The 26,689-nt window shown below is 38.5% G+C and overlaps 1 protein-coding gene and 1 non-coding gene across 4 annotated transcripts in view; one reads left to right on the top strand and one right to left on the bottom strand.

Annotated features, from left to right (window-relative positions):
- The window catches only part of anapc1 (anaphase promoting complex subunit 1), a 66,698-nt gene extending 53,785 nt beyond the window's left edge, over positions 1-12,913 (bottom strand). For 2 of the 3 annotated variants that reach the window (XM_031316016.2, XM_035992257.1), the window contains exons 1-16: positions 12,725-12,913; positions 11,208-11,447; positions 10,542-10,706; positions 10,128-10,170; positions 9,912-10,009; positions 8,024-8,103; positions 7,801-7,874; positions 7,512-7,657; positions 7,274-7,431; positions 6,784-6,915; positions 6,302-6,520; positions 5,037-5,132; positions 4,658-4,748; positions 1,804-1,869; positions 1,534-1,671; positions 967-1,110 (exon numbers count right to left, since the gene is read on the bottom strand). In XM_031316016.2, coding sequence (XP_031171876.1) covers positions 967-1,110; positions 1,534-1,671; positions 1,804-1,869; positions 4,658-4,748; positions 5,037-5,132; positions 6,302-6,520; positions 6,784-6,915; positions 7,274-7,431; positions 7,512-7,657; positions 7,801-7,874; positions 8,024-8,103; positions 9,912-10,009; positions 10,128-10,170; positions 10,542-10,706; positions 11,208-11,423 — 1,866 coding nt within the window. In that variant the 5' untranslated portion in view covers positions 11,424-11,447; positions 12,725-12,913. Of the gene's footprint in view, positions 1-966; positions 1,111-1,533; positions 1,672-1,803; positions 1,870-4,657; positions 4,749-5,036; positions 5,133-6,301; positions 6,521-6,783; positions 6,916-7,273; positions 7,432-7,511; positions 7,658-7,800; positions 7,875-8,023; positions 8,104-9,911; positions 10,010-10,127; positions 10,171-10,541; positions 10,707-11,207; positions 11,448-12,724 lie in introns of those variants that run through there. The other variant, XM_035992258.1, reaches the window with a different exon arrangement.
- Positions 12,914-17,901: 4,988 nt separating this feature from the next.
- Positions 17,902-17,974, top strand: trnar-ccg. The gene has a single exon. It is a non-coding gene; the product is annotated as a tRNA-Arg (tRNA).
- Positions 17,975-26,689: the final 8,715 nt, after the last annotated feature.

The raw sequence follows: 26,689 nt of genomic DNA, 5'->3' as shown, positions 1-26,689 counted from the left end.
CTCAAATCTCTTTTTTAGAAGAATATACATTATCACAGTAGATTATTTCAAATAGGTGTGTTATAGAGGAAAACCCGATCACAACATGTTGTTACTTTCATTTTCTCCAGGAGGGTTGGTCCTGTTCTTGTCATCACTGATCAGAAAGAAACCCTGACAAGAAAATAAACCGTCGACCTGACAACACACAGAGAGCAGCTGGTGCTTTGAAAACTCCAGCGATCTGCATTACCAAACAATTAGCCTTCAGATTGACACATCAAGGGGTCAAAAGGAAAAATCAATGAACAGAGGCAATATGTCAAAAAAGCAGCAGCCTGCAGACACCGTTTTGCACATTCTGTTGATGTGCGTGTGTGAGAGAGAAAAAGAAAGAGAAAGAGAGAGAGAGAGAGAGAGAGAGAGAGAGAGAAAACAGTGGTCTGTTTTTGCTATTGTGTGTGTGTGTGTATTCTGTAGAGTCCCAGGGCTGAAGAGGCTGTCTATACCAAGTCTGACAGGACTGACCCAGGAGGCAGAACACACGTAAATACTCACTCCTTTGTGGCTCCCATTCACACAAAACTGATGGGCCTGAACTGAATCACACACATAAACATCACTGACTAGAAACAAAGCTTGAGGGAGACTCTCAGAGTTGTTTTCTATGAATGATTAGACCTGCAGCTGCAGTCAGTCTGAACTTTCCTTAGCTGCAAACATTACCCTACATTGCATACAAGCCTCTTTTGTATGTTACACTGTAAAGCAACTTTATACAGTATTTACAATTTATAGTGGAAAATGTTACCATTCAGTCTCATCCACCTCCAGTATGTTTACTTGTGTTTAATTTCTGCAGTGTGTACCAAAACAGCAGCTTTTTTTAAAGTCAGACTACATCTTTACATCTCCACAACATTCAAGTTTGGAGAACATCTGTTATGAATCGATTCAACCTCGTCACATGAAAACTCACAAACTTACCAAAGTGACCCGGTTGCAGACCGGGTCCCGCAAGGCATGGATATAGGGTGTGGCATGTTGGAAAGTGTAATCTTCCAAAAATGAACCTTCGTGGTGTTTAATGTTTGGACCCCTCAGCTCTGACACTGGTGAAGGCATAGCGGCCTGGAGGAGAAGGGGAAAAATAAAGAGGTGAAGCAGAAGTAAAGAGAAAAGGGAAGAACGGAAGGAAAGAAAGTGAGTAGCCAAGATGAGGTGACAGAATGTCACATGGGTGAAGCAATACAGGTTGTATGGTGAAATGTTTTTGAAGAGATTATTTTCTGAATATTTCAAGCAGCATAACAGAATAATTATAAAACAGGAAACCAAATCAAGCCTCCATGTTGACTGTGACAGATTGTCTTGCTCTGTGGAAACTGCTACTCAGACGGTACGAGATTGAATGGCAAATTAGTAAAGTAACGCTGGCACAATCTTGTAACCTAAAAAATGTATTATTACCAAAAAATGACAAAATAAAATCATTTAAACTATCAATGCAACGGAATGCAAAGGAACAATATGTTTAAAAACACATTGCGGTACCTCGTCCATTCTTTGGAGGTGCCTATTGCCAGCGTTAGCCGGCGTGCTAACATTCTCGACCGGCGTGCTGAGGTGAGAGAGGTGGTTGGTCAGGCTGAAGGTGGGTGACAGGAGGCCGGGGACAAACACCTTACTGACCTAGAGGAACACCAAGACAGGAATCTCATGTTTTTATCACACATGAATTTACTTCAATAAGCAGAAATGTATGGTAATTGTTGTCTACAGTATGTAAAGACTCTAATCTGATTAAGTTTGATTCATCCTTACCCTGGTGATTCCTGTGTAGAGAACCAGACTGCCACAGGCCTCCAAAACCAGCATGGCACCTATATTCTGAGGACCAAAAGTGTTGTCAGTAACATCTTAAGTCACTCGGGCTGCAACTAACAATTTTCATTATCAATAAATCTCCCTATTATTTTCTCAGTTAAGTGAATAATCATTTGGTCTATACAATGCCAGAAAATTGTGAAAAATACCCATATATCATAATTTGCCAAAGCCCAAGTTGACATATTTGCTTGTTTATCTGACCATCAGTACAAAACCTAAAGCTATTCAGGTTAACTGTCCTAGAAGAATAAGAAAACCAGCAAATATTCACATGTGAGAAATATTCACATGTAAGAAGCTAGAACTAGTGAGCCTTTAACATCCATGCTTTAAAAATGACAAACGATTAATCGATTATCGTAATTTTCTATAAATTAACCAATTGTTTCTGCCCTATAAGTCAGGCTTATTTACATCACCCAATAGAAGAAAAAGTACATCAGTCAAAAAATAAGACCGTCTAGGCAGTAAGGCAATACCCAGCACTGGTATTCATGTTTTTGTTTATTTTTTTAGTTCATGATCAATACTGTGTGTGCAGGATAATACTTCCTCAGAAATGATTATTCTATCTAAAATGTGAAATCTAATCTAGTACAAATCCTTTCCAGATACATTAAAACTGTAAAAGTATTGATTGATACATCAATCAAGTGCCGTCATTAAGACTTGGTGTGTGGATTTCTGGTCTAATGATGAAATTCAATAATGTTCTCTGAGGCAGAGATTTAACTCAGCTAAATACACACACATTGGTTTCTAAAAAGGTGAAAGGAGCAAGTAAAGACCTAATTATATCAGACGGATGGCGTAAACATCCAGATGGTTTAAAGAGGATACAGTAATGGCTCCTACGCAATGTTCACAAAACAATTTGATGTTAAATAAACATGCTAAAGCTTCAGCCCAGACCAGCCATAAAATTCACACATATATGACGAATGCAGAGAGAGTAAAAGCAGATGAGCCCGTCTGTAAATGTTCATAGCTGCAACCTGGAATATTTCTAGTATAATTTCTCATAGTTTGAAGTGGTGGCAAATACGAGGCCACAGTTATTTTAGTCTATTATTAGACTCAAACAAATGCATCATTCACACTTAAATATATTGGCTTTATTTAACTTTTTGGTTCCGTACCAACTTTTGCAAACTACACAACCTACCTATACACACTGGTTGATCTTCATACATTGCAATTCAATACAACATCTCTACAATACATTCCAAAATAATAGAAATTGAGAGAGAAAAAAATCGCAATTCAGTACCTCTCTGAATATGTTTAATAGCAATTTACCAAACAATTGTTGAACAAGCAGAAAATAAACTTGAATAGGAGTGCTAAACTCAGTTTTAACGTCCAGAGTCTGGCTGTACCGGACTCTCCTGATGATTTTAACGATAGTATTTAAATATTAGTGCTGTCAAACGATTAAAATATTTAATCGCGATTAATCGCATTAATGTCATAGTTAACTCGCAATTAATCGCACATTTTTATCTATTCGAAATGTCCCTTGATTTCTTTTTGTCCCATTATTTTTTCTCATTTTAATGCTCTTATCAACATGGAAAAGTGAATCAGCTTGCTTTGTGCAAATGTTTTTTTTATTGAAAACAACATTGGCATATACTGCAATGTTCAATTTCACACTAACATTCTCACTTGGAGCAGTCATTCACACTTGGAGCAAATAATCTCTCACACAATGTAACGGCTTTGATGAGGGGGCGGAGAATTTGCATCAGCTGTGTGCTTGGCCATCAAATGGTATTTCAGACTGGACATGCTGCGATGATAGCTCAGTTCACAACAACAAAACACACAGATCACTTTGGTCTTGTCAATGGAACCATTTGGCAACTTTTTAAAAGTAAACTTTCCATCCAGAATCTAATCTTGTTAGCCTACTACTCTTTGGCCGGCTCGCAAGCCCAAACAAGTGTGTGTGGCGTGCCTGTTGTTTTGTTTCCGGTCTAGCTAGATCCGGTGTGGTGTTGTAGTTTTTCTAACGTTACTAGTTGTTGCAACAGCATGTGAAAAAAACTACAGTTTTCAAGTTTGCTAGGCCAAAAAGAACTTTAATCTCGCAATAAAAAAATGTACGCTGTTAAAATGGGTTTGCGTTAACGCCGTTAATAACGCGTTTAACTGACAGCACTATTAAACATTAATAGTATTTTTCAAAGCAGTTTTGTATTCGGGGTTTCATTTACTCAAGCATAATAGGTGTTTTGTTTATCAAATTGTCAGAAATAACAGGCAAATGCATAGATTTACTGTACGCGGATCAATCATGCTTGTCTTGCATAGTCGGCACATTCAATTATATGTTTATCATAGAGGTCATAGTTCATAGTACTATGAGGTCATCATAGTACATTGCATTATATCGTTTCATTTTTGTTCCTTCCTATTTACATACATGAGGTGGCAGAATATTACAAACACCTCTCAGTATAATTCTGTCCAGTACAATAACACCATTGACCTAAGCACTAAAACATAATTAATTTAACACCTTTTATGATAAAGACTGAACATTATAGGCATCATAAAGGTAGACTTTATGGCAGAACAGTTGTATTGGATTGCATTAGATTGTACAAGTGTAATAAAGTGACCGCAAGTGTACAGTACAATCACATCCTGTAAAACATAATTTTTGTAACTGCTGAGCTAAAAAAAATTAGATTGTGTGTGTATGTATAGATTTGGAAACATATTATCAGTAACCTTCACCTACACACTGTAAATCTTATGAAGACTAAATATTGTGATCTACCTGCAGAGGCTCTGCATCTTTGGCAGGGATGGTCGTGACAGAGGTGAAGATTAGCTGAGATGTATTGTTGCTCTCAATAAACTTCACACATCTGTGAAAACAATGAAAAAGACACAGCAAAATAAGGTGGAGAGAGTGATGATGAAGAAAAGTAAGCGAGTTACATTTAAACTATTCTTTAGTGGTTTGTCTGGCACTCTACGTTCATGAGCGATCAATGTTTAGTACTGTTACTGTCATATTGCCTCGGCCATTAGATTTAGATGATTTTAGACTTTTAATGGGCCCCTAGATTCCACAATATAAAGTAGTGCATGCTAGGGAAGTCTTTATCAAATATGTATTGTGTATGGTGGCTACACTGTGTGTGTTTGTTGACCTGAGCTGTTGGTGAGACTCCACCAGGAAACAGAGGTAGCGGTTCTCACAGAGGTCAGAGGTTAGAAATACTTTACAAGCCTGGCTGCTCATATCCCTGCAAACACAAAAAAGATGAAGATTCATGTTAAACAACAGCAGTAGTAACTAAACAAGAACAGCAACAAAACCAAGAGTAAAACAAAAATATAAAATATAATAATCTCACATTTACCATCGAAGGAGACCCGAGCTTATCAGCGATTTAGAAATGATCTCAGACCAACTTTTTAGCTAAATGGTTAAGGATTCTTCTAGATATGATGTTCTGTTCTCTGTTATTGATAGGTCAACATAAATCATGGCAACGTTTTAGTAACTGAGTAATTCTATATAAAGAGGATAATTTGGGTCGGACGTGGTGAAAGGCTTCACTTCTCTCTACCTGGGTGCAACCAAACTTCACCAAAATCAAGTATATGAGGAGGGATGTTGAAATTAATCATTGCATTGATGCATCGCGATGCAGACCTGGATGATTCTGCATTGATGCAGTGACAGACCATAATCGATTATTGCCTACTGATGTTACTTGTTGATTTTTCGGTCACTGCTTTTTTTGTTTTTGCCTTTTGTCTGCTGTGTTCAGACTCCACTACATTGAGGAAGTGTCTTTTTTAAGAGCAGATACAAAAAAAGGGGAGTTCATGTATATATCTGACTGCTTGAATTTGTGGATGAAAACCACGTGTAGCAATATATAATAATATTGAGGAGGTGACGAATTGTGATGCCTCGTGATATCGAATCGTTGACAGGATAATCGTAATCGAATCGTAAGACCATTGAAGATTCACACCCCTATGAGGAGTACCTAATTACAAAATTATATAAAATAACTGCATAAAGAAATAATGATATTCCCAAAAAAATGTATTTGACATAACACAACAGGGGGAAAATTCTGGTTTTCTGATGATGATGATGCTGGTAATGATGGCTGGTGACACAACTTTATGATAAAAAGCCATTACATTTTCTGGCATTTACACATAAAAGTGATGTACCTAAATATACCTGAAAGTTCAGTCGCTAAAATAGCCAATAAAAGCTAAGAAAGCTAAGTAGCTACATTACTGAACTCAGCAGAATGAAGGCCATCACTTAAAAGACAAAGTTGAAATCCCATTAAAATAAAAAATATCAATAATTAATTCTCAATAGTGTCTGTCATCGATGTAAATTAAGCATGTGCCTACACATGTAGGGTTCAGTTCTGGTAATTACCTGTGACAGCCAGCTGTGACCGTCTCACTCCACAGCTGCTCCATACAGAGGTCGGGTATGATGGGCTCCATCTCCGGTACCAGCATTGTCTCGTTGACCGTGCTGTTGGGAGAGTGTATCATGCCATGGTGCCCCCTGGGGGACGGGCTATGGAAAGACGTGTTGAAACGAGCCGCGCCTGAAAAGGATGGAGCCGCCATGCCTGGAGAGTGGGCACGGCTGGGATAGAAGGATGGAGGAAGACAAAAAAAGGGACATAGTACACAGTAGAGTTTTTGACCACTAGCTTTAACATTCAATGGTCTGAGGGCATTCTTAATCAGGCTGGAAAGTTCAGTTAGCGGCTGACTGACCATGTGCAAAAGTTTATTTTCTTAAATCTTCACCTGTCCTGTCTGTTTGTGTCATGTACTATATATGTGTAATCTGTGTTTCTTAAAAAAGCAGAATTATATGCCCCTTCACTTTCAAGTCAAACTCACCTGAGGGCAGCCATGTTGGATATACTCGGGGAATGAACACGGGAGTGAAATCCTGGTGAAGACGTCATGATCCTGCTCTGGTGGCTGTGCAGAGCGCTGTAGTGGAGAGGAGAGCCAGGACCAACTGCACAACTAGGAGCAGAAAACAAAGAACAGGATCAGACAAGGCCAGAGACCAGAGATGCCCTAAAGGTCACCAGTGGAAATATAAAATAAAATAATAATTGCAAATAGTTGATGTGGCAATTCTGTCTGGAAGTACGTTTCTACGTGTATTCTCTCTTTATGCATTTTAATTATACTGCTACTGATGTTGATGCTATTGACGATCTTGGCCAGGTTTTGTTTGTAAAACAGATTGTGTCTCTGTGGGACATTCCTAGCATACAAGTGTAATAACAATTGTAGACATAATGAGGCATTTCCATATGAAGGCCAAAAATCTCACATATAAACTGATGTGAGGACAACACTTTCACTTCACTTTTACCTTGTTCCAGTTCCGGGACCGAGCCCGGTTGCCCCACTGCCACCGGGGGAGTCCAGGCGGGAGATATTACGGAGGTGAGAGGTCAGTAAGCCAGATGCCATCAGACCCAACGGAGTGCCAACTGGATCTGCTGTACACCGCAGGACTGTAGAACGCTCCTGATGGGGGGTAAGAGGCTCGAGGTTAGGGAAAGGTAGACTCTCTGTGTTTGAATGTGTATGTCTGTGTATTCACTCACATCCTGTGTCACTTTGCGCAGGGCCCAGACAGAGTGTATTCCTTGTACAGTGTCATATGAGACAACTACAGAGGGCTGACAGCAGCTGAACACTATCTTCATGGTGGCATCAGATGCATACTGTACATGGGATCCTTCAAACAGACCTGAAAAATCACACATAGAATCAGGATTAAGTATGCTGATGACTCATTAAGAGAGAGAGAGAGAGAGAGAGAGAGAGAGAGAGAGAGAGAGAGAGAGAGAGAGAGAGAGAGAGAGAGAGAGAGAGAGAGTGATCGTGTTGTACCTGCAGGTTTACACACTACTGGTGCGATCTCGTCTAGAGGATGCAGCATGCTGAACACTGTGGGCAAAGGTTCCCTGTAGAGAAAAAGAGCTCAGTACCTCAGTTACCTGCCAAATGACAATGGTTTGTGCGAGTGTGTGACTAGGAGGTTGTCATTAATGCAGACACATTTGTTCAGCTCTTGACTTGTGTATGAATATGCATGTGCAGTGTTAATGTGTACCCAGGGAGGCTGAGTGAGTCAGTCGCTGTGTTTTTTCGTTCTAACAAAAGTCCAAACTTTGTTGCCCAGACATTTGAGACCTGGAGGAGACAAGAGGGGATAGACAGGGGAGACATTTTAAATATATAGTTATGTTGTTGTGTAATAATGACAACAATTAATGTTTCAATTTTCCACACAGTACTGAAACTGATGCCATTTCTACAATTTGACAAACAAACTTCACGATTACCTAAAGGCAACTCTTTAAACCTGCGATTACCAATTTCTTTGGCCACTTGTGACACATCATAACTACAGAACAACAAAAGGTATGATCAGTTAATGAAAATGCCACGGCTCAATTTCGGTCAAAAAACATTAAATAAAGTTCATCAAATGATGTTAAGTGGTGAAGGCCAGGTGATTATTGCTGGATGATTATTATTATTATTATTATTTATACTAGATTTTGGACTGTTAGTCAGACAAAACAAGCAATTGAAGAGGTCACTTTGGGCTCAGGGAAACTGTGATGGACATTTTTCACTATCTTCTGACACTTTATAGATCTAATGATCAGTCCATTAATTAAGAAAATAATCGGCAGATTATTTGATCATGAAAATTCTTGGTAAATGCATCAATATTTGTAATATTATTTCATAATATGCTATTCGATTGAACCTTACAACGAAATTCTAGTCTTTGCAACTTCTAAAGAGAGTTGAAGGGTCAACTAGAGAACAACACCCTGAGGGTTTTAGTGTCAAGGACACCCCGGCAGTGGAGATGCTTCCTGTCACAAAGGCTCTCAAGGATTTTCTTGCTCTGCTCAAAACACCAACATGTTGTCTGCTTGCCTCTGTTCATTGCAATCATTTCATGAGAGTGGCTGACGACCTTCCATTAGTAAATACCCAACACATTACCACCTTCATAGGCCTCGAGCAAGAAAAAACAAACAGAGGAAACATGATTTCCTCTGAGCAGCCCACCAACACGGTTTCTGCAACTTATTGGTTAAAACACATCCCTGAATCAAATTGCATATTGTTGCTGTGCAACAGACTAATGACACAAATACACACACAGAGAGACACAGAATTAACCCATAAATACACAAGGGGTCTCTCTCTCTCTCTCTCTCGCTCTCTCTCTCTCTCTCTCTCTCGCTCTCTCGCTCTCTCACTCACACTCTCTCACTCTCACACTCTCACACTCTCTCACACACACACACACACATCTAATATTGATTGGGTTGATTACAATTGTCAGTGATCCAAATTTTCCATTATTATTGGTTAGCCAGACAACGGTTCAGCCCTGGGGAATATCACAAATCTGACTAACGCTAGCACACACAACACACAACACACACACACACACACACACAAAAGAAAACAGCTAGGGACTTTTTATTTAAAGGAACATAAAAGTCAGTAAACATGCCCATTGTACAATATGACTGATTTTCCAAAATGGACAATAAAGCATTTTGGAATTTAATCATCTTTATAGTTTTAATATACTCACAGATTGGAAGGTGAAACCTTTCTGTGATACACTGAATGAATTGAAATGGTTGTTTATTGCTACATTCAGCAAATTTTCTCGTTGAAGGCTCCAAAACGTAGCCGCAACATGTTTCTGGATATTAAAGTTTGAAGAATTCAAATATCCATAAGCTCTTATCATTAAGTATATAACCTGCACACATCAACATCATGTTTGCCAATCTGGTTGGTCTGTGGTAAGTTACACCAAACGAAACCAAAGTGACAAAGATCAAACGTTGGTGAATCTGACTAGCTGAAATTTAGCAGATGCTTTTGAATTTCTCTACACGTCTTGACTCCTCTCTTCTGTGGGATAAAACATTTCCCACCAGTGTATCTCTCCTCCTCACCTGAAAGGGTAGTGGTGAGATAAAATCCTTCCCGGTTACAGTGTGAACGTTGACACAGCTACTCTGCACGATACACACTGTCTGCTCCACTTCCTCTTCTGTAAACAACAATAAAGATTATGCATCTTCTTTACAGAACTTACACTTACAATGAATAGATATGAATAGATAACTTGAAACAAGACGTGCTTCTCAACGTTTTGAATGACACAGTACCTTCTGTCTTGTTCTGAGGGACAGCAAAGGTACACCATAAGGCCTGCAGACAGAATATAAAACAGTGTCAACATGTTGCAAAGACAAAAAAAGTCCACTTCCATTGTTCTTGAAAATTTGTGTTTTTAATATAATAATGCATCCATACAAAAAGCCACGATTCTTATAATCTCATTCCCAAACTTGTATTTCTCAATTAAGTTGTTTGAAAAGCTTTTGTCTAAGAATGTAAATAAAATGTAACCGACACCTTAATTACCATCTACTTTGTCTACTGAGTCTCAAAAGATACTTATTATAAAGCCAAAGGACACTTTCACAGACAGAAATCAACATAGTGTCTTAGATCTGCCCTCGGGTAGAAGAATGGTATCACGATAGCTTACGGCCTAAAAACAGCATTCAGTAACCGACCTGCTGCACTGGGCTGTCGACGGTGAAGGCCTTATATACGTTGGAGGCCTGGGTCCGACTGCCCTGGCTCCAGACAACCACAGTTCCTGCTGCGTAGAGCTCCTCTTCAAACTCAACATCTTCCTCCCTGACTCCCTTGCAGCCCTTCCTAAGCTGCCAACATTCCTGCCAATCAAAATATATCCATTAAGCCAACACAACAAGGACTGAATCAAAAATACAAACTACAAGTTATATATATATATATATATATATATATATATATATATATATATATATATATATATATATATATATATATATAGTATTACAAGTTTCATTGCTGAAGAAGTGATGCAACAACGGTACTTAGTACCAAGTTAAAAGTAATGTTGACTTAACTGCAATAGATAGGACTATCTATTGTTGTTAAGTCAACTAACATTGTTAAAAAGGTATTTTTTAGTGCCATACAACGTAACACATTTTAAAGCAATAACACACCTGAAAAAAAAAATATCAAAATTAAATTTAAATTAAATTAAATAATCTTTCTTTTGTTGTATTTATTCTCCTGATATGCTACTGCTGCTTTTATCCTCTTTAATATTTTACAAACATAAGTGTTTGTATAGGTGGAATATAAGCATAATCATATAAAAGACATGTAATGCCATGTAATCTCACCCTCTCTCTCTCCTGCAGACTGACTTCCTGCAGCGACCCCACTAGGCCAGCGGCGCCATCGGACGACCAGAGCTCAGAGGCGGGCTGGAGCTCTCTGAGCTGCAGGTTGAAGGCATTTGGATGGTTCCTGCAGTGCTCGCGGCCAAACGGGACAAACGACTGCAATTCCCCTGCTGCGATCATCGTGGCTGTCTCTTCATACACGACTTCCGACATGAGTTCCAGATATCAGCATTATTTCTAGGAAGAATAAGGGATGAGGAAGACAAATAAGCAAGAAACCTTTTGTCATTTAGCCTACTGGCCACAGCACAGTTTGATGTATTGGTTTAACATATTCTACCACACTGTTTTACTGTTGTTCATGTAAATAATATAATGTAGAATGCAGGAGAGTTGAGACAAAAGGAGGACTTTCTATGTCATAAAATAAATCTATCTCATACCTATGCAAATGTTGTAAAGCAAATATTTAAATCCATAAATTAAGACTTTTTCACTACATGGGAATGACGTGTGGGGCCCAGAGACAAAACCGAAAAAGCGAACTGCAGCCTATAGGAAAACATAAGAACCAATTTTTCCACCAAAATAATGCTTATTACACTTACATTGTAAACCTGGTGCATCATATTTTGGTAATACTGTACTCACTTATTGTCACACAACATTTTATTTTTGAAGAGGACAAACCTACTAGTCACATAAAAAAATGAGTGGATGATAGAGAGTAACAGCTGGGTTTTAATTGGCATTAGCAAGGCACCTTGGAAGAGTAAAACTTAAAAGAAGCCCAACTTTAATGTGGATGAGGATAATTTGTTCATAGCTGTCATAACAAATAGCTATGAATTTAGACAATAAAAAGCCCAAAGTTGTGGCACTGTTAAGACAGCGGTTGTCAAATTATAGTACTTGTTTTTTTAGTTGTACTTGAGGTGGTGTTCCACTTCAAAATAAACAAATGCATTTTACTTTCATTTAACGCTAGGACTAAACATGTGATCACACTGACTTGATTATAATGATCAGATTAGACATGTAGCCATAAGTGAATACCGTTAGTTTGTGGCTTTATTCTTTACATATCACTAAGTTAGCTAGCATGAAACATGGCTTTAAGTTAGCTATCTGTAACGTTATCCCTAACAACATGTAATAACATTGTTAGAAGCCGGTACAATACGACCATACGACATACAAACCCCCAAATAACAACTTGTATGTAGCTACTGTACTGTGTACTGTGACAGACGCTACATGCTAGCAGCTAACTGTAAGTTTTCAACTCACAAATTATCCCAAAACAAAAAGCAGTACTTGACAGCCAATATGATTGTGTACGTTATATGAATAAAACTGTTGAAAGTTAGCTGTGAGTGAAAGGCTAGCTGTAAAGTACTCTTCTAACGCTAAAGACCCTCAGAGTACCGTTGCTTTCTCTGGCTCTATTAGCACGCTAGCTAATGTTAGCTTCAGCTAGCTTTGAGTTTGCAGGGAGACATTTAGCCGCTAACCTGATAGTATGGAATAGTCTGGCTCTTGTCGCTGAGTCCTTGTCTTTCCTTAGTATGAGTCTTGCTTGAGCACAACGTCGTCACCGGTGCCAACATAAAAACAAGTCAGATCAGGTGCCAAACTGTGGATTTGGCTACCGCAGGTTTTCAAATGAGCGCGGACATCTTTGCTGTCCCGGCATCCTCTGCCTCCACGAGTCAACCAATCAGCAGTGAGGAAAAGGGAAGGACAGAGCTGATAGGCTGCCTTCATTAGCACACTTTCTCAAAATAACATCTGCTTCTGATGATGTGCAGAAGAATACAGTAGGACACCATAGTCACGTTTGTATGTGAATGTTATGGCCATATGTTGATACAGTGGCTTAATAGTTTTGTTGTCTTACCATGAATTACAAGATAAACCTTTATACCACAGTATTATTATTTTATTTTATATTATAAACTTAGCACAAAAAGCAAGGACATTTGTGTTTGGTAGATTATTTCTCTGTGATAACAATGCTTTTTGGCAATACATATTATACTGTTGGAAAGTCTGTTTAGTTCCCTTTCAAATGGTGCCCCATTTGTAAGGAACATGCATTTGTGGGATGAGCAGCAGCGCTGAGTATGTGGGTTGCGCCCATGAAAAATTTGCCAAATCTTCTCTGCCAATGCCAAACAGCTTATTCTGCCATTGACTCGTTTGGTGTTTGGTGGATTGGATGATTCTGCCTACGGCAGTTGGATCGCAGGGTCAAAGTGTGGAGAAGACACAGAGAACGCTATGCTGATTGCTGCACTGATAGAATAACACCTTTTGGTGGAGGCAGTGTGATGGTGTGGGGCGGCATCTCCCTCACTGGAAAAACGAGGCTTGTCATCATTGAAGGCAATCTCAGTGCAGAGAGATATAGAGATGAGATTCTGCAAACAGTGGCAATCCCATATCTCCACAGTCTGGGACCGTACTCTATCCTCCAAGATGACAACGCTCACCCCCACAGGGCGGGGTTTATCAGAGACTACCTCCAGAATGTGGGAGTGAAGAGGATGGAATGGCCTGCCAGCAGTCCACAAATGCATGTTCCTTATAAATGGGGCACTATTTGAAAGGGAACTAAACAGGCTTTCCAACGGCATAAGATTTATTGCCAAAAAGCATTGTTACCACAGAGAAATAATCTACCAAACACAAATTTCCTTACTTTTTGTGCTAAGTTTATTATATTTCATTCCTGTTTACAGTAAGCCCAGTTCAGACCAAAGATTCAAGACGAAACCGTTTTAGAACGTCGCAGGGAAAAGTTGCAGCGGTCTGAACCGGCCCGTCTCAGCTCGACTCAAGCCAGCTGATGGTTTCGCACAACCTTAAGACGGAGCCTCAACGACTGTCCGAAAGCACGGTAACGTCATATGGTCGCGCGAGATAGAGAGTGACTGAAGAGAGAGAGCGGCCAGTAGCGTTAAGACTGATTTATGCTTCTGCGTCGAATCGACAGCGACAGAATCGACAGCGTACCCCCACCAAGCCCCCAGGAAGAAAAGCCACCATGGGCTTAGCGGATAACGGTGGTACTGCACCCCATGGCCCAGAAAGCCTTTTCACATAGACTTTGCATGGCGAAAGAAACGTCTATATTTCAGCGGATAATTTGTTTCTGGGTATATCAACTTACCAGCCCGAACACTGAAAGGGTCCTTGTTTAAAACGTTAAGTTTTTAACATTTTTAACATTCACTAGAAGCGAATCCAGAATTATTAAATTTGACATGATGAACGCGCATAGTGGACGCGAGCAGAGCCGCGGGACTGCGCCCGCCCGCTCACATGACTGTTCTCCCGAGCTCATGTAGCTAGCTGTAATAATGGATATAGCTAATGGTTGTAATTCACCATGTGTTCTATTAATACGTCCATGGTATTATCTTATGAAGTCATGATACATTCCAGGGATGTATGTAGCTGCTGTAAAGCCTGTTAGCTACGTGGATGTAACGTCATTAGCGTTTCCCAAACTGGCGGGCTATCGGCTAGCTAGCTAGTTGCTAACATCAGGGGTAGCTAGCATGGCTGTATTAAGATCTATACATAGCTAGCTATATGCCTACATAACGTTACTACAGACATAGTGATTACATCGCCTTGGTTCTCTTATAATACATCCGAGGGCTGTATGCTGTAAAGCTTGTAACGTGGATGAGAGCTGAAGCCATGGATGAGCTCTGTTCACGAAACTGCAGGCTAACAGATAGCTAGCGCTAGTTAGTAGGTAGCTAGCTAGTAGCACAACATAATTATTAAATCTCCTTGGTTGTCTAGCTAAATACATCTATCGTTTATTTAGCTAAGCATGTAAACGATAGGGAACAACGAAAACAATGTTTAACGTTAGTGAATATTTTAGACAATGAAAACGGCGAGTTCATGAGTTCGCCAGTAAGAGACACGACAGAGAAGCTCATGAACACGCATGTTGCTACCGGTTGCTACGACAACGCAAACAAATTGTTGCTAGTGCGCATGCCCATCGTGAGCCAACCAGCGTTATGGGCCAACAATGCGGAAGAGCCGAGCTCCATGTTTGCTTTATGCGCTTTTGAGCACTCTCATTGGAACGTACGGGGCTTCCCGCCGAACACTGTATCCAGTTCTCTTAATACATCCATGACCCCCACAGACCCTGTCGGTACACGATCCGTTCTGCCTGCCCGATCCGTTCTGCACATGCGCAAAATGTTCGCGCATGCGCGGTTGTACGAGGATTTACGACACTGCACGATCTGTTCCACGCTTCCGGTCGACAGCCAAGCTAACGTTAGTTTAGCTAACAGCTAATTCGGCTAACTGCTAGCTGAGACAGCATGTAATAACTTTAAAAGACCCTCAAAATAAAACTTGAAAATAAACGTTGACATATATAACAAACACCTAATATATATAACAGCTGTTACATCAGTTCTACTTTACTTGTGCTCATTTAAAATACAATCACTCAATACTTGTCTTTATTGTTATTACTGTGAAGTCTTAATTTAGCTGTAGCCTGCTTTTCCCATTACGTTTGAGTTAACGTTATTTTAGACTGAATCTAGCTGTCAGCTAGCGGTTAGCCGAATTAGCTGTTAGCTAAACTAACGTTAGCTTCCCGGTGGAGGCTAGCCATAGGCTAGCGTGGAACAGATCGTGCAGGTCGTATGGATACGTAAAACAGTATTATCTTGCGCATGTGCAGAACGGATCGTGCAGGCAGAACGGATCGTGTACCGACAGACCCCTCTGCGTTGCCGCGAATGCCCCTCTGCAAGGACTGTGATTGGTCAACTCGTCCTGTGTGTTGATAGTCGGTGTTTCAAGCAGCTTACTCTGAGTAGCAACATGCTACTTCACTGACATAAGCGTTTTTAGTGTCTATATGTCAGTAACATTTTGAAATTAGCACTTCACCAGCAAGCAGTACTTTGTTGGCAGTTGTGCTAAAGTTTGCTTGCTAACATAACATAAACTGGCTGGCAGACACCTCGCAAATAACCTCAGACTTATTTTCTGGTTACAGTAACTAGGTCAATGGATTTTACTGTGTCTATTTCTTGATACTTTTTACAAAATCTAAGCAAGAAAAGGCCAAACAAATAAGATTAATATTTTAGCACGACAGTCTATGGGGTTTGCCATTCTGAGTACTGTTTCGGTGGTGAGCAACACAGACACAGGCGACACCCCCTAGCGTTATGGCGGTGAAATGCACCGCGATGCAAAGCAACCCCGACGCAGAACTCCGAAAGGGTCACAACGCCGTAGGAGCGACGCCGTAGGAGCGACGCCATAGCTACGGCGTAGAGTTGACACAGAAGCATAAAACAGCCTTAAGAAACAAATGTGTTTTCGCCGATTCATCACTGGAAATGCAACTGTAGCAAGCATCTCAATACCACTAACGTTATCCACATTCATATTTACACGAAACAAATGATATATCCAGCTACAAAAAAGCCTAAAAGTCGGAAGTTAGGGTGGAAGTGCAAAGATACACCGTCTCGTCTCATCTTATTGGTGGCGTTGCAAGAAGTTGCAAGTTTCAACTCGTCTCGTCGCGAATCTTTGGTCTGAACTGGGCTTCAGACTTCATAACATGGTTAAATGTGGAGGATATTAATGAACGTTGTAGAGATGACCACTGTCACCCCAATTAGGAATAAATAAGATGATATATATGAGGAAGTGGTGAGTAATTACCAGCATCTGTTTAAAGTCACACCAAGATTCAGACTCAGAAAACAATAATTTAACTAATATACATTGTATTTATATTAGATTATGTCTTTTATTTTATTTCATGTTTTTCTTCATATGTTTATATATGTGAATACTAGGTTATTTGTAGAATGCTAGCTATTTAGGTCATTACTGTAATTAGTAAGTACAACAATTAATTAGAAAATGTATATACTGTACATCAACTTCCTCTAATTACTTTATGTATTTATCCTATGCAACAATGTTCTTCAAAATATAACAATGTCATCTACTGTATGACAGGAACGTCCAGTGTAGATTAAAGTTTCAGGCTGTTGACAAATAGACAGACTATATACTGTACTGTATCAGTAACTCCTTCTGTATCTAAGAAATCAAATTCAAGAAAAGGTGGTCATGAAAAATTATACCTGAGTGGAAAATGAGAAGTCTGGGCGTTATGGCTGTTGTTGATGGATGTGATGAACGTCGCATGACAACACGGTATGATCTGACTGAGTTAACTCTCCCAGACAATATCAGTGCAGCCCCCTGGGTGGTGTGTGTGTGTGTGTGTGTGTGTGTGTGTGTGTGTGTGTGTGTGTGTGTGTGTGTTTGTGTGTGTCATGAAGAAATAAATAAAGAGAGGGTGAGAATGTGTTATGTATTAAATCTAAAAGAAAATGTTAAAAATAAAAGACGAAAAACACAAAAAGTGGAAAGTGTGTCTTAACAGGTCTGACTCAAATTGATAAAACAGATCATTCATTTTAGTATTTCCCCCCCAATATTGCATTCATTTCTAACTCTCTGACTCACACTTGTTCCCTTTCTCTACCCTCTATTTTGTGTCTTTGTATTTCAAAATGAATTTGGTGATTAAAGGTGACATCAGTTTCTAGCTAAAGAGCAGTAGTACAATTTCTTTTGAAATTCTGATTGATGTTGCATTGTGTCTGACCCAGTGGCCTAATGGATAAGGCATCAGCCTCCGGAGCTGGGGAGTGTGGGTTCAAGTCCCACCTGGGTTGATCCTCAAGGAGTATCTCTTGTTTGGCTCTGCTACACATACTACACACACAACTGCCGAAATGGCAGTGACTTGGATAATCTCTACGGCAATGCAATCTTGCATGGAATAAAATGTAATCTAAAAATATTGTAGGTTTACTGATACCATCAGACTTTTGTAATGTCAAAAAACAGCAAATCTATTAGAAAAATAGGCCGAGTACACGTTCCAATAATTATTGGACACGTTGTAATTATGTTGGGTAAAATTGGCCTGTTTCATGTTGCCTTTCCATGAAAACAAGGATATAAACATTGCAGTACTGTAACTCAACAACTAACGCCCAGACAACCATGACAAACACCTCATTATATTCATTTAGCTGCGGCAGGTTGGCTGTTTGAGGTGAGGTCATCCTGCCATAACAGGCGCTCAGATTTCATTACTGCAGGGCTGCTAAAGCATCTATGAGCAACAACTGTCTGTGGTGACGCACTGCAGCCAACTGGGGAGGGACAGGGAGAGAGTCGCACTCTGGTGGTAGCATTCATACTTTGAGAAAAATGGCTTAAAGCAGCCATATTATGCTCATTTTCAGGTTCATATTGTATTTTAAGGTTGTACCAGAATAGGTTTACAAGGTTTAATTTTCAAAAAACACCATATTTTTGTTGTACTGCACCGCTCTCTCTCACTGCTGCAGCTCCTCTTTTCAGCTGGTCTCTGTTTTAGCTACAGAGTGAGACCTCTTTTCTTCTTCTTCTTCTTCTGTACTATCTTTGATTGCACTTGCACATGTGCAGTAGCTCAGATGTAGATCATGTCAGCTAGCTAGCTCCATAGACACACAAAGAAAGGCTGTTTCTACAACTTCGGTCAGTTACAAGGCAGGATTAGCTGGGAGACTTCTAAATGAGGGCGCACATGTAAGTAGTTCTTTTGTAGATTATGGTGAACTTGTGTGTGTTGTAGCAGTGCTTTGCTATTGAGAATGAGGTAGCATGCTAGCGTTAGCATTAGCGTTAGCATTAGCGTTAGCATGCTAACGCTATGAGCTAATGGTTGCGGTTAGCCTGCTCGTTTCGGCTTGTGACGTCACAAGCCGTGCTGATTTTGAACAGCTCACCCAGAGACTGAAGGCAGGACACATTCAGAAACCGTATCTCACTCTAAACAGAATGGATGGATTTTTTTCAAAGTTTGTATGTGTGTGGAAGCACCAGAGACACAAAAGAACACCCCAAATCCCAGAAAAAGTGATTTTTTCATAATATGGGCACTTTAAATTCTCCAACTAAACAGCGAAAGAAGACTGCACAGAGATGATGCTCCCATGGTGTTTGCAATGTTTCAGTCCATTGTATATCTTGCTCAGGCACTAAGTGAAAAATGCAGTTTATAAATGCATCAGATACACCTGTACAATCTAATGCAATTCAATACTTAAGCCCTACAACACATCCTACCTTTGTGAAGCTCATAATGTTTAAGCATCACAGAAGGTCACTGGTCATTTTCAAGCCTGTAATTAGTGATTATGTTCTTTTGTATTGAAAGCTGCTTCTAATATTGTATCTAATCTTGCTTCAGATGTATTGTCATTACACAATACATGATTACTATAAATAGTTACTGTAAATGCAGGTGTAGCCCTTCCATTCTACAATTACAAAGTAGAATAGAATAATTAAAGTACACTTGAGTAAACGTAACAAGGAAGAAAAACTACATTTACTGAAGGAAATATTCAACGCTTACTGTATGTATGTACACACAGTATGTGCATGTGCAATGTGACTGTAAAGTTGAAGTCTAAAGAAAAGAGGAGTAGTGGGACTGGCGTCATCAAAAGTAAATAAGTAAATAAGAGTACAACACGAAAATTGCAGATGCACTGTTTCCAGTGCAATCTGTAAAACATATGTAACATGCATGTAGACGAGAGATAAGTGAGAGGGGAGTAGAGTCAATAAAATGTAATCCAAAACAGCACATCCACTAATGTATATTTATGAAAATGACCACACAGTTGAATCAACACCTCTACCACAGTGTCAACAGAGAAAGCATCAGCCTCACAAATTTGGGATTAGATACATAATCAGTCATTGGTTCAAAAAGGCACTTAACCTTACTTTATTTGTTGAGATTATTTTTAGGAACTAAGGAAAAAACTTACTACGGTGATTTTTGTAACATGCAGTCCATAGTTTATTCCACTAGGAAAAGACCTCTCTCAAGACATTTTGACATGTCATAGCAGAAAGGCACAGCTGCAGCTAATGATGGCTCTGTTATAGTCAGGTGTGCTCGTGACCCAGCATGCACAATAGCAGGGCACCACCTAAATGGAATGCAGCCATTACGTATTATGTTACAGTATTACTTGCACCAGTTTGATGAGTTAAAATGTCTGCAGTGAAAGAAGTGTGAGCATTCATGAAGACTTTACTCTGGTTTGACGCTATGACACCTTCCCTTACCCTAGAAAGAGCTTTCAGGTGACACATCGGACATGATACTCGATAGATAGCTAGATAGATAGATAGATAGAAACATAGCTAGATAGATAGATAGATAGAAACATAGATAGATAGATAGATAGATAGAAACATAGAGTGATAGATAGATAGAAACATAGATAGATAGATAGATAGATAGAAACATAGCTAGATAGATAGATAGATAGAAACATAGCTAGATAGATAGATAGATAGAAACATAGATAGATAGATAGATAGATAGAAACATAGAGTGATAGATAGATAGAAACATAGATAGATAGATAGATAGATAGATAGATAGATAGATAGATAGATAGAAACATAGATAGATAGATAGATAGATAGATAGATAGATAGATAGATAGATAGAAACATAGATAGATAGATAGATAGATAGATAGATAGATAGATAGTAACATAGATAGAGAGATAGATAGATAGAAACATAGATAGATAGATAGATAGATAGATAGATAGATAGTAACATAGATAGAGAGATAGATAGATAGAAACATAGATAGATAGATAGATAGATAGATAGAAACATAGATAGATAGATAGATAGATAGATAGATAGATAGATAGATAGAAACATAGATAGAGAGATAGATAGATAGAAACATAGATAGATAGATAGATAGATAGATAGATAGATAGATAGATAGATAGATAGATAGATAGATAGCTAGATAGATAGATAGAAACATAGATAGATAGATAGATAGATAGATAGATAGATAGATAGATAGATAGATAGATAGATAGATAGATAGCTAGAAACATAGATAGATAGATAGATAGATAGATAGATAGAAACATAGATAGATAGATAGATAGATAGATAGATAGATAGATAGATAGATAGAAACATAGATAGATAGATAGATAGATAGATAGATAGAAACATAGATAGATAGAAACATAGATAGATAGATAGATAGAAACATAGATAGATAGATAGATAGATAGATAGATAGATAGATAGATAGAAACATAGATAGATAGATAGATAGAAACATAGATAGATAGATAGAAACATAGATAGATAGATAGATAGAAACATAGATAGATAGATAGAAACATAGATAGATAGATAGATAGATAGATAGAAACATAGATAGATAGATAGATAGATAGATAGAAACATAGATAGATAGATAGATAGATAGATAGATAGATAGATAGATAGATAGAAACATAGATAGATAGATAGCTAGATAGATAGATAGATAGATAGATAGATAGATAGATAGAAACATAGATAGATAGATAGATAGATAGATAGATAGATAGATAGAAACATAGATAGATAGATAGATAGATAGATAGATAGATAGATAGATAGAAACATAGATAGATAGATAGCTAGATAGATAGATAGATAGATAGCACTTTGAGATTTGCTTAAGTATAAATTGTGTTACAAATAAAATGTATCATTATTATTATTATTATTATTATTATTATTATTATTATTATTATTATAGATAGATAGATAGATAGATAGATAGCTAGATAGATAGATAGAAACATAGATAGATAGATAGATAGATAGATAGATAGATAGATAGATAGATAGAAACATAGATAGATAGATAGATAGATAGATAGATAGATAGATAGATAGATAGCCAGATAGACAGATAGATAGATAGATAGATAGATAGATATCATCCAGTGTCGGATGACGTAATTTCCCCGAACAGAGAGAGCAACGTAATGTGATTGGTCCCCATGAGAGCCAGACCCAAGTGCATCGTGGGTAAGGTTTTTGCTGGTTAATGAGAGCTAATGATTGAAATGTGACTGTGTATTTGAGTGTGTTATGCGCTAATTAAAGTTTCTAGATGGCATTGCTGTACGTAATGTCTGCCAAGGGGCTGAATCCAGGCCAAATGTATTTATGTATTTAGTTCATTTAGGATGCAATGAAGAGCTCTGGTCGCCTAATTGATCTGTTCAGCTGTACAGGAGGCCGCACACCAATAACAAGGCCTCCATTAAAGGAACCTCCAAGGAGCCAGGCTCTGATGAGCGTGTGGATTTTGTGTGTGTGTGAGTGTGTGTGTGTGTGTGTGTGTGTGTGTGTGTGTGTGTGTGTGTGTGTGTGTGTGTGTGTGAAAAATGGAATTAGTAAAAAAGATGAGTCCCTATTTGTGTGTGTTGCTGTGTTTGTTTGAAATGAAATATAGCTAAATACTAAAACCATGGAAGCATGGACTCCTGCAGGATTGTGTGTAAGAATTAGTTATTGTGAGGAAAGTATATTTTGTTAACCTTTATAAAGAATAGTTCAACATCTGGGGAAATACACTTATCTGCTTTCTCTCTGAGAGCCGGATAAGAAAAAATGACACTAAAACCAGCAGCACATGGAGAAACAAAAATACACCGCTAAGTGTGCAACAAAAAACAACAAAATTGATCTTGTTTGTTTAATGCGTACATAAACCGAAAATGCTTTGCTATTCCTGCTATTTCTTTTTATTATTAGACCTACTCTCCCTGACGTTTTTAAATATCTCTGTCTCATGTCACATGGCTGTGAAGCCACTATCACTTGCAGTTGTATCTGAATAAAATAAATTCTCAATCAATTCAGCTAATTTAAAATGAGCTAAATACTCTAAGTGTGTTTGGTTTGGTTTCACTTGTTTACAAACTGCTACAAATATGTAACACAGCAAGAAGCTAATTTAAGAAGGCTATTCATATGGTGTGACCACAAGGTTAACTGTGGGGTTAACCATCTTGGAATAATGCATTAACATTCTCAAGTTGGAATAACGTGAGGTGTATGTTCTTCCCATACTGCTCATATTGCATGAATGCAGCATTATGTCAGTCACTCTGCTTTAGAGAGCCAGGCTAGCTGTTTTCCTACTGCTTCCAGTCTTTATGCTAAGTTAGTCTAACCATAGCCTAACCATAGCAGCTCCGTACGTTAAAATGATAAATTGTTCTTTTGACTTTGACAAAATTGTTTTAGCGTTTTTCTAAGATAACAATACACTTAACCACAGTTGTTACTTGCCCAAACCTAGTAGCTAAAATGGTAAAAATGGCATTTATGTCCAGTAAAGGCTATCATACTGTTCATCTGGGAGAAAGTTAACACATTATTTGCATTACAGTGTTAATGCCGCTCATTTCCCAGATTTCATCCGGCTGTGTTGACCCATTGTCTCCATTTTCAGCTCTGAATGCAGCCTGTCTCCTGCTGCAGTAAACCAGGTTTAGCCATCAGGGGAGTTTAGCTGTAATTTATCAGAGTAATCTCCTCTGGTTGTGGATGGCAATCCATCACCAAACCCGACTGGGTCCTCGCTGAGCCAGGAGCAGAAGCGTCTTCCCACATGGGAGACAGAAACCTGTTTGACACTGGCACCTATGACGACATTTCAGATGAGTGTAACGGCCTGTCATTTTTTTTTGTGGAGGGATGTCTTGATACAGTCGTCACTGCACAAACACGATTAGTATGATGGTCACTTCCTTCATACAGAGAAGTTTCTCATATTTTAACACACAGTGATGCATTTTCGATATGTTTTTTTTAACTCTCTTTTTATAGTATTTCTTAGCATGAATTGATCTCCATCACACGCACACAAGCATATAAGATGTTTAGTTAACTTTGCTAATGGTTATCACTGTTCACACTACATGCGTCAGCAATTACATGTGTTAAATATGCACATACAATAGAAAGCATTCACACATTTCGTGTCAGTCTTGGACATGAAAGGCGAGGCAATGTTGAGATTCAGGATGAAAAAAAAATTTAGGCCTATCGTTGTTTTGTACCAATGAGATTGTATTTATCATACTGTTACGTTGCTTTTTTTTTTATCAAGGTGATATTTTAATCCTGTTTTTAAAGGACATCTTAATCGTAAATTGAACATTTCAACTTTTTTCTCATGAACTACAGCATGTATATGAATGTGGTTGTATATTACTGTGTATTGTGATACAGATCTTGATCCAGATTAAAGAGTTCCAAACATTTAAATGTGAGTAAAATAACACTTTTAGAGGACCATCAAGCTTTGTTAGTGGTAGTGATAAATAATGCGCTCTCTGGGTCCAGCTTTGAGCCATTGACAACTTTAACTATTATACTATTTTCATGTCTCTGGATGCATTTTAAAGGCATGTGAAACTGTGATCTCAGCTCAGTTTCTATGTATAGAGGATTGGTAGCAGCTCCAGGCAAGACTCAAAGTGCAACTTTATATATTATGGTTCGAAAATATACAATTGTTATCATTTGCACGTACTTGTGCAAAAGTATCTTGAGAAAATTTGCAACCAGGTCAACAAGAATACTTCTTCTTAAACCAATTAGACATGCAGCATTTCAGCTCAGCAATAATTTTAGTATTCAACATAACTTTAAACTGCTTGCAAAGACAAGCAGTCTTTTTTTATTGTGAATGTTGAACTTTTGTACTCTCTGATGGCCAACAGTTGCTCCCTTGGCCAGTTTTTATATTTTGTAGTTCAAGCGTCCTACCTCAAAACGAATGAATTTAACATTTACACCACATCAGAGTCTCATTTTGCTGATTTGTTCACGCGGTGCGTGTATATTATTGTATGTTTGGCGTCTGTAGCCTTTCGCAAGCTTGGCCTGTAAATAATAGCTTTCATTTAAACAACTTGCTTGTATTTTCTGTCTAATTTCATTTAAATCCTGTTTTTATTTTTATTTCTGTTTGTCTCTGCCTTGGTTTCTGTCTTTCTTTCACACTCTTTCTATCCTTCCATATCTCCACATGTCACAGACACATACATACATACATACATACATAAGAGAGAGAGAGAGACCCCAGTGAGTCTCGTCAGGCTGCCAGCTGTAATCTGCCATCAGAGTCAGTTTGCTAATTGGATAATGTGGTGCAGAGGAGGCACTCAGCAAGCCAGGGGATTCCCCTCATCACACTGACTGGTGAGAGAGTCGTGATGCAAAGTATTTGCACCATTTAGACCTAAAAGTAGATTCCGCTGGTGATCTCCACCACATTTTATTTTTCTAATACAGACAACTTTGTTTTTTGAAAAAAGTCTTTAGTGACCTTAAGATAAATCAGTAATAATAGTACAACAGCAGTAGTAATAGTTGTATGAATAGCGTTACTAAAATAGTTGTAGTAGTAGAAGCAGTAGCATTACAGGTAGTCGCCATTGTGGTAGTAGAAATGCAAATTGGTTTGTAATTTTTGCACCACTAAATCACAATATCGTCTGACCTTTAAAGACTACTCCACTGATTTATCATTGCACTCCTGTAACATTGTCAGACTCATGATGGACAGTTGAGTAAAAAGGATCAAAATCGATGCAGCAGAACCAGAGATGTCATCTATTTCATTCCACACATACTACAAACTGTACATGATGGTGTGGCACTTGCAGTCAGTGGAGTATTCAGATCCTTTACTTAAGTAAAAATACCAATACCACACTGTGACAATACTCCACTACAGTACTAGTAAAAGTATATAAGTATTATGTGCATAATTTAGGCTACTTAAAGTATCAAAAATACTCATTCTGCAATAAAATGTTCCTTATCAGTGTTCTACTATTATATATGATGTTTCTGGATTAGTATTACTGCTGCATTAATGTGTATGTTGCATTTTACTGCAATAGATGTTTAAGGTTGAGCTACATTTTAACTTCTGTATATACTGTTGGAGAGTTTAATCTACAGCAATGCATCACATTCTATGAGATCATCACATGTTTGTAGCGTTGCTGTCCTGTGAGAACCGCGTATCTCTAAAAAGTCAACTTTTCACAGTGTCAGAAAAACAGCCCTGTTTTCAGTTTTGTGACGATGCATATTCCAGCTGATCCAAGAGAGTAAAAAAAAAACCATTTTCCTCTGAGATGAAGTAGAGTAGAAGTATAAAGTTGCATAAAGTACCTCGAATTTGTACTTAAGTAAAGTACTTGAGTAAATGTATTTAGTTTCACCACTGCTTGCAGGTGACCGGGTAAATACACAATGCACAGAGAACAGAAGGAATGGGGGAATAGTGGGGGACTAATGGGCCTCTTTTTTGACCCACTGACCCCTAATCCAGCCATGACAAGCTAGGTATAGAAGTATAGGACCTGTTGAGTAAAGACATTCTATTTTCTTGTTCTCTGTGTCGTCCTGCATACAGAGTTAAGGCGGCCTGTTACTCGTCTATAGGAACGTTTTCTTCCTACAT

The sequence above is a fragment of the Sander lucioperca genome, chromosome 15 (assembly GCF_008315115.2).
Source record: "Sander lucioperca isolate FBNREF2018 chromosome 15, SLUC_FBN_1.2, whole genome shotgun sequence".
Lineage (NCBI taxonomy): Eukaryota > Metazoa > Chordata > Actinopteri > Perciformes > Percidae > Sander > Sander lucioperca.
The sequence above is the reverse complement of the archived record's forward strand: the minus strand, read 5'-3'. Positions and strand labels throughout refer to the sequence as shown.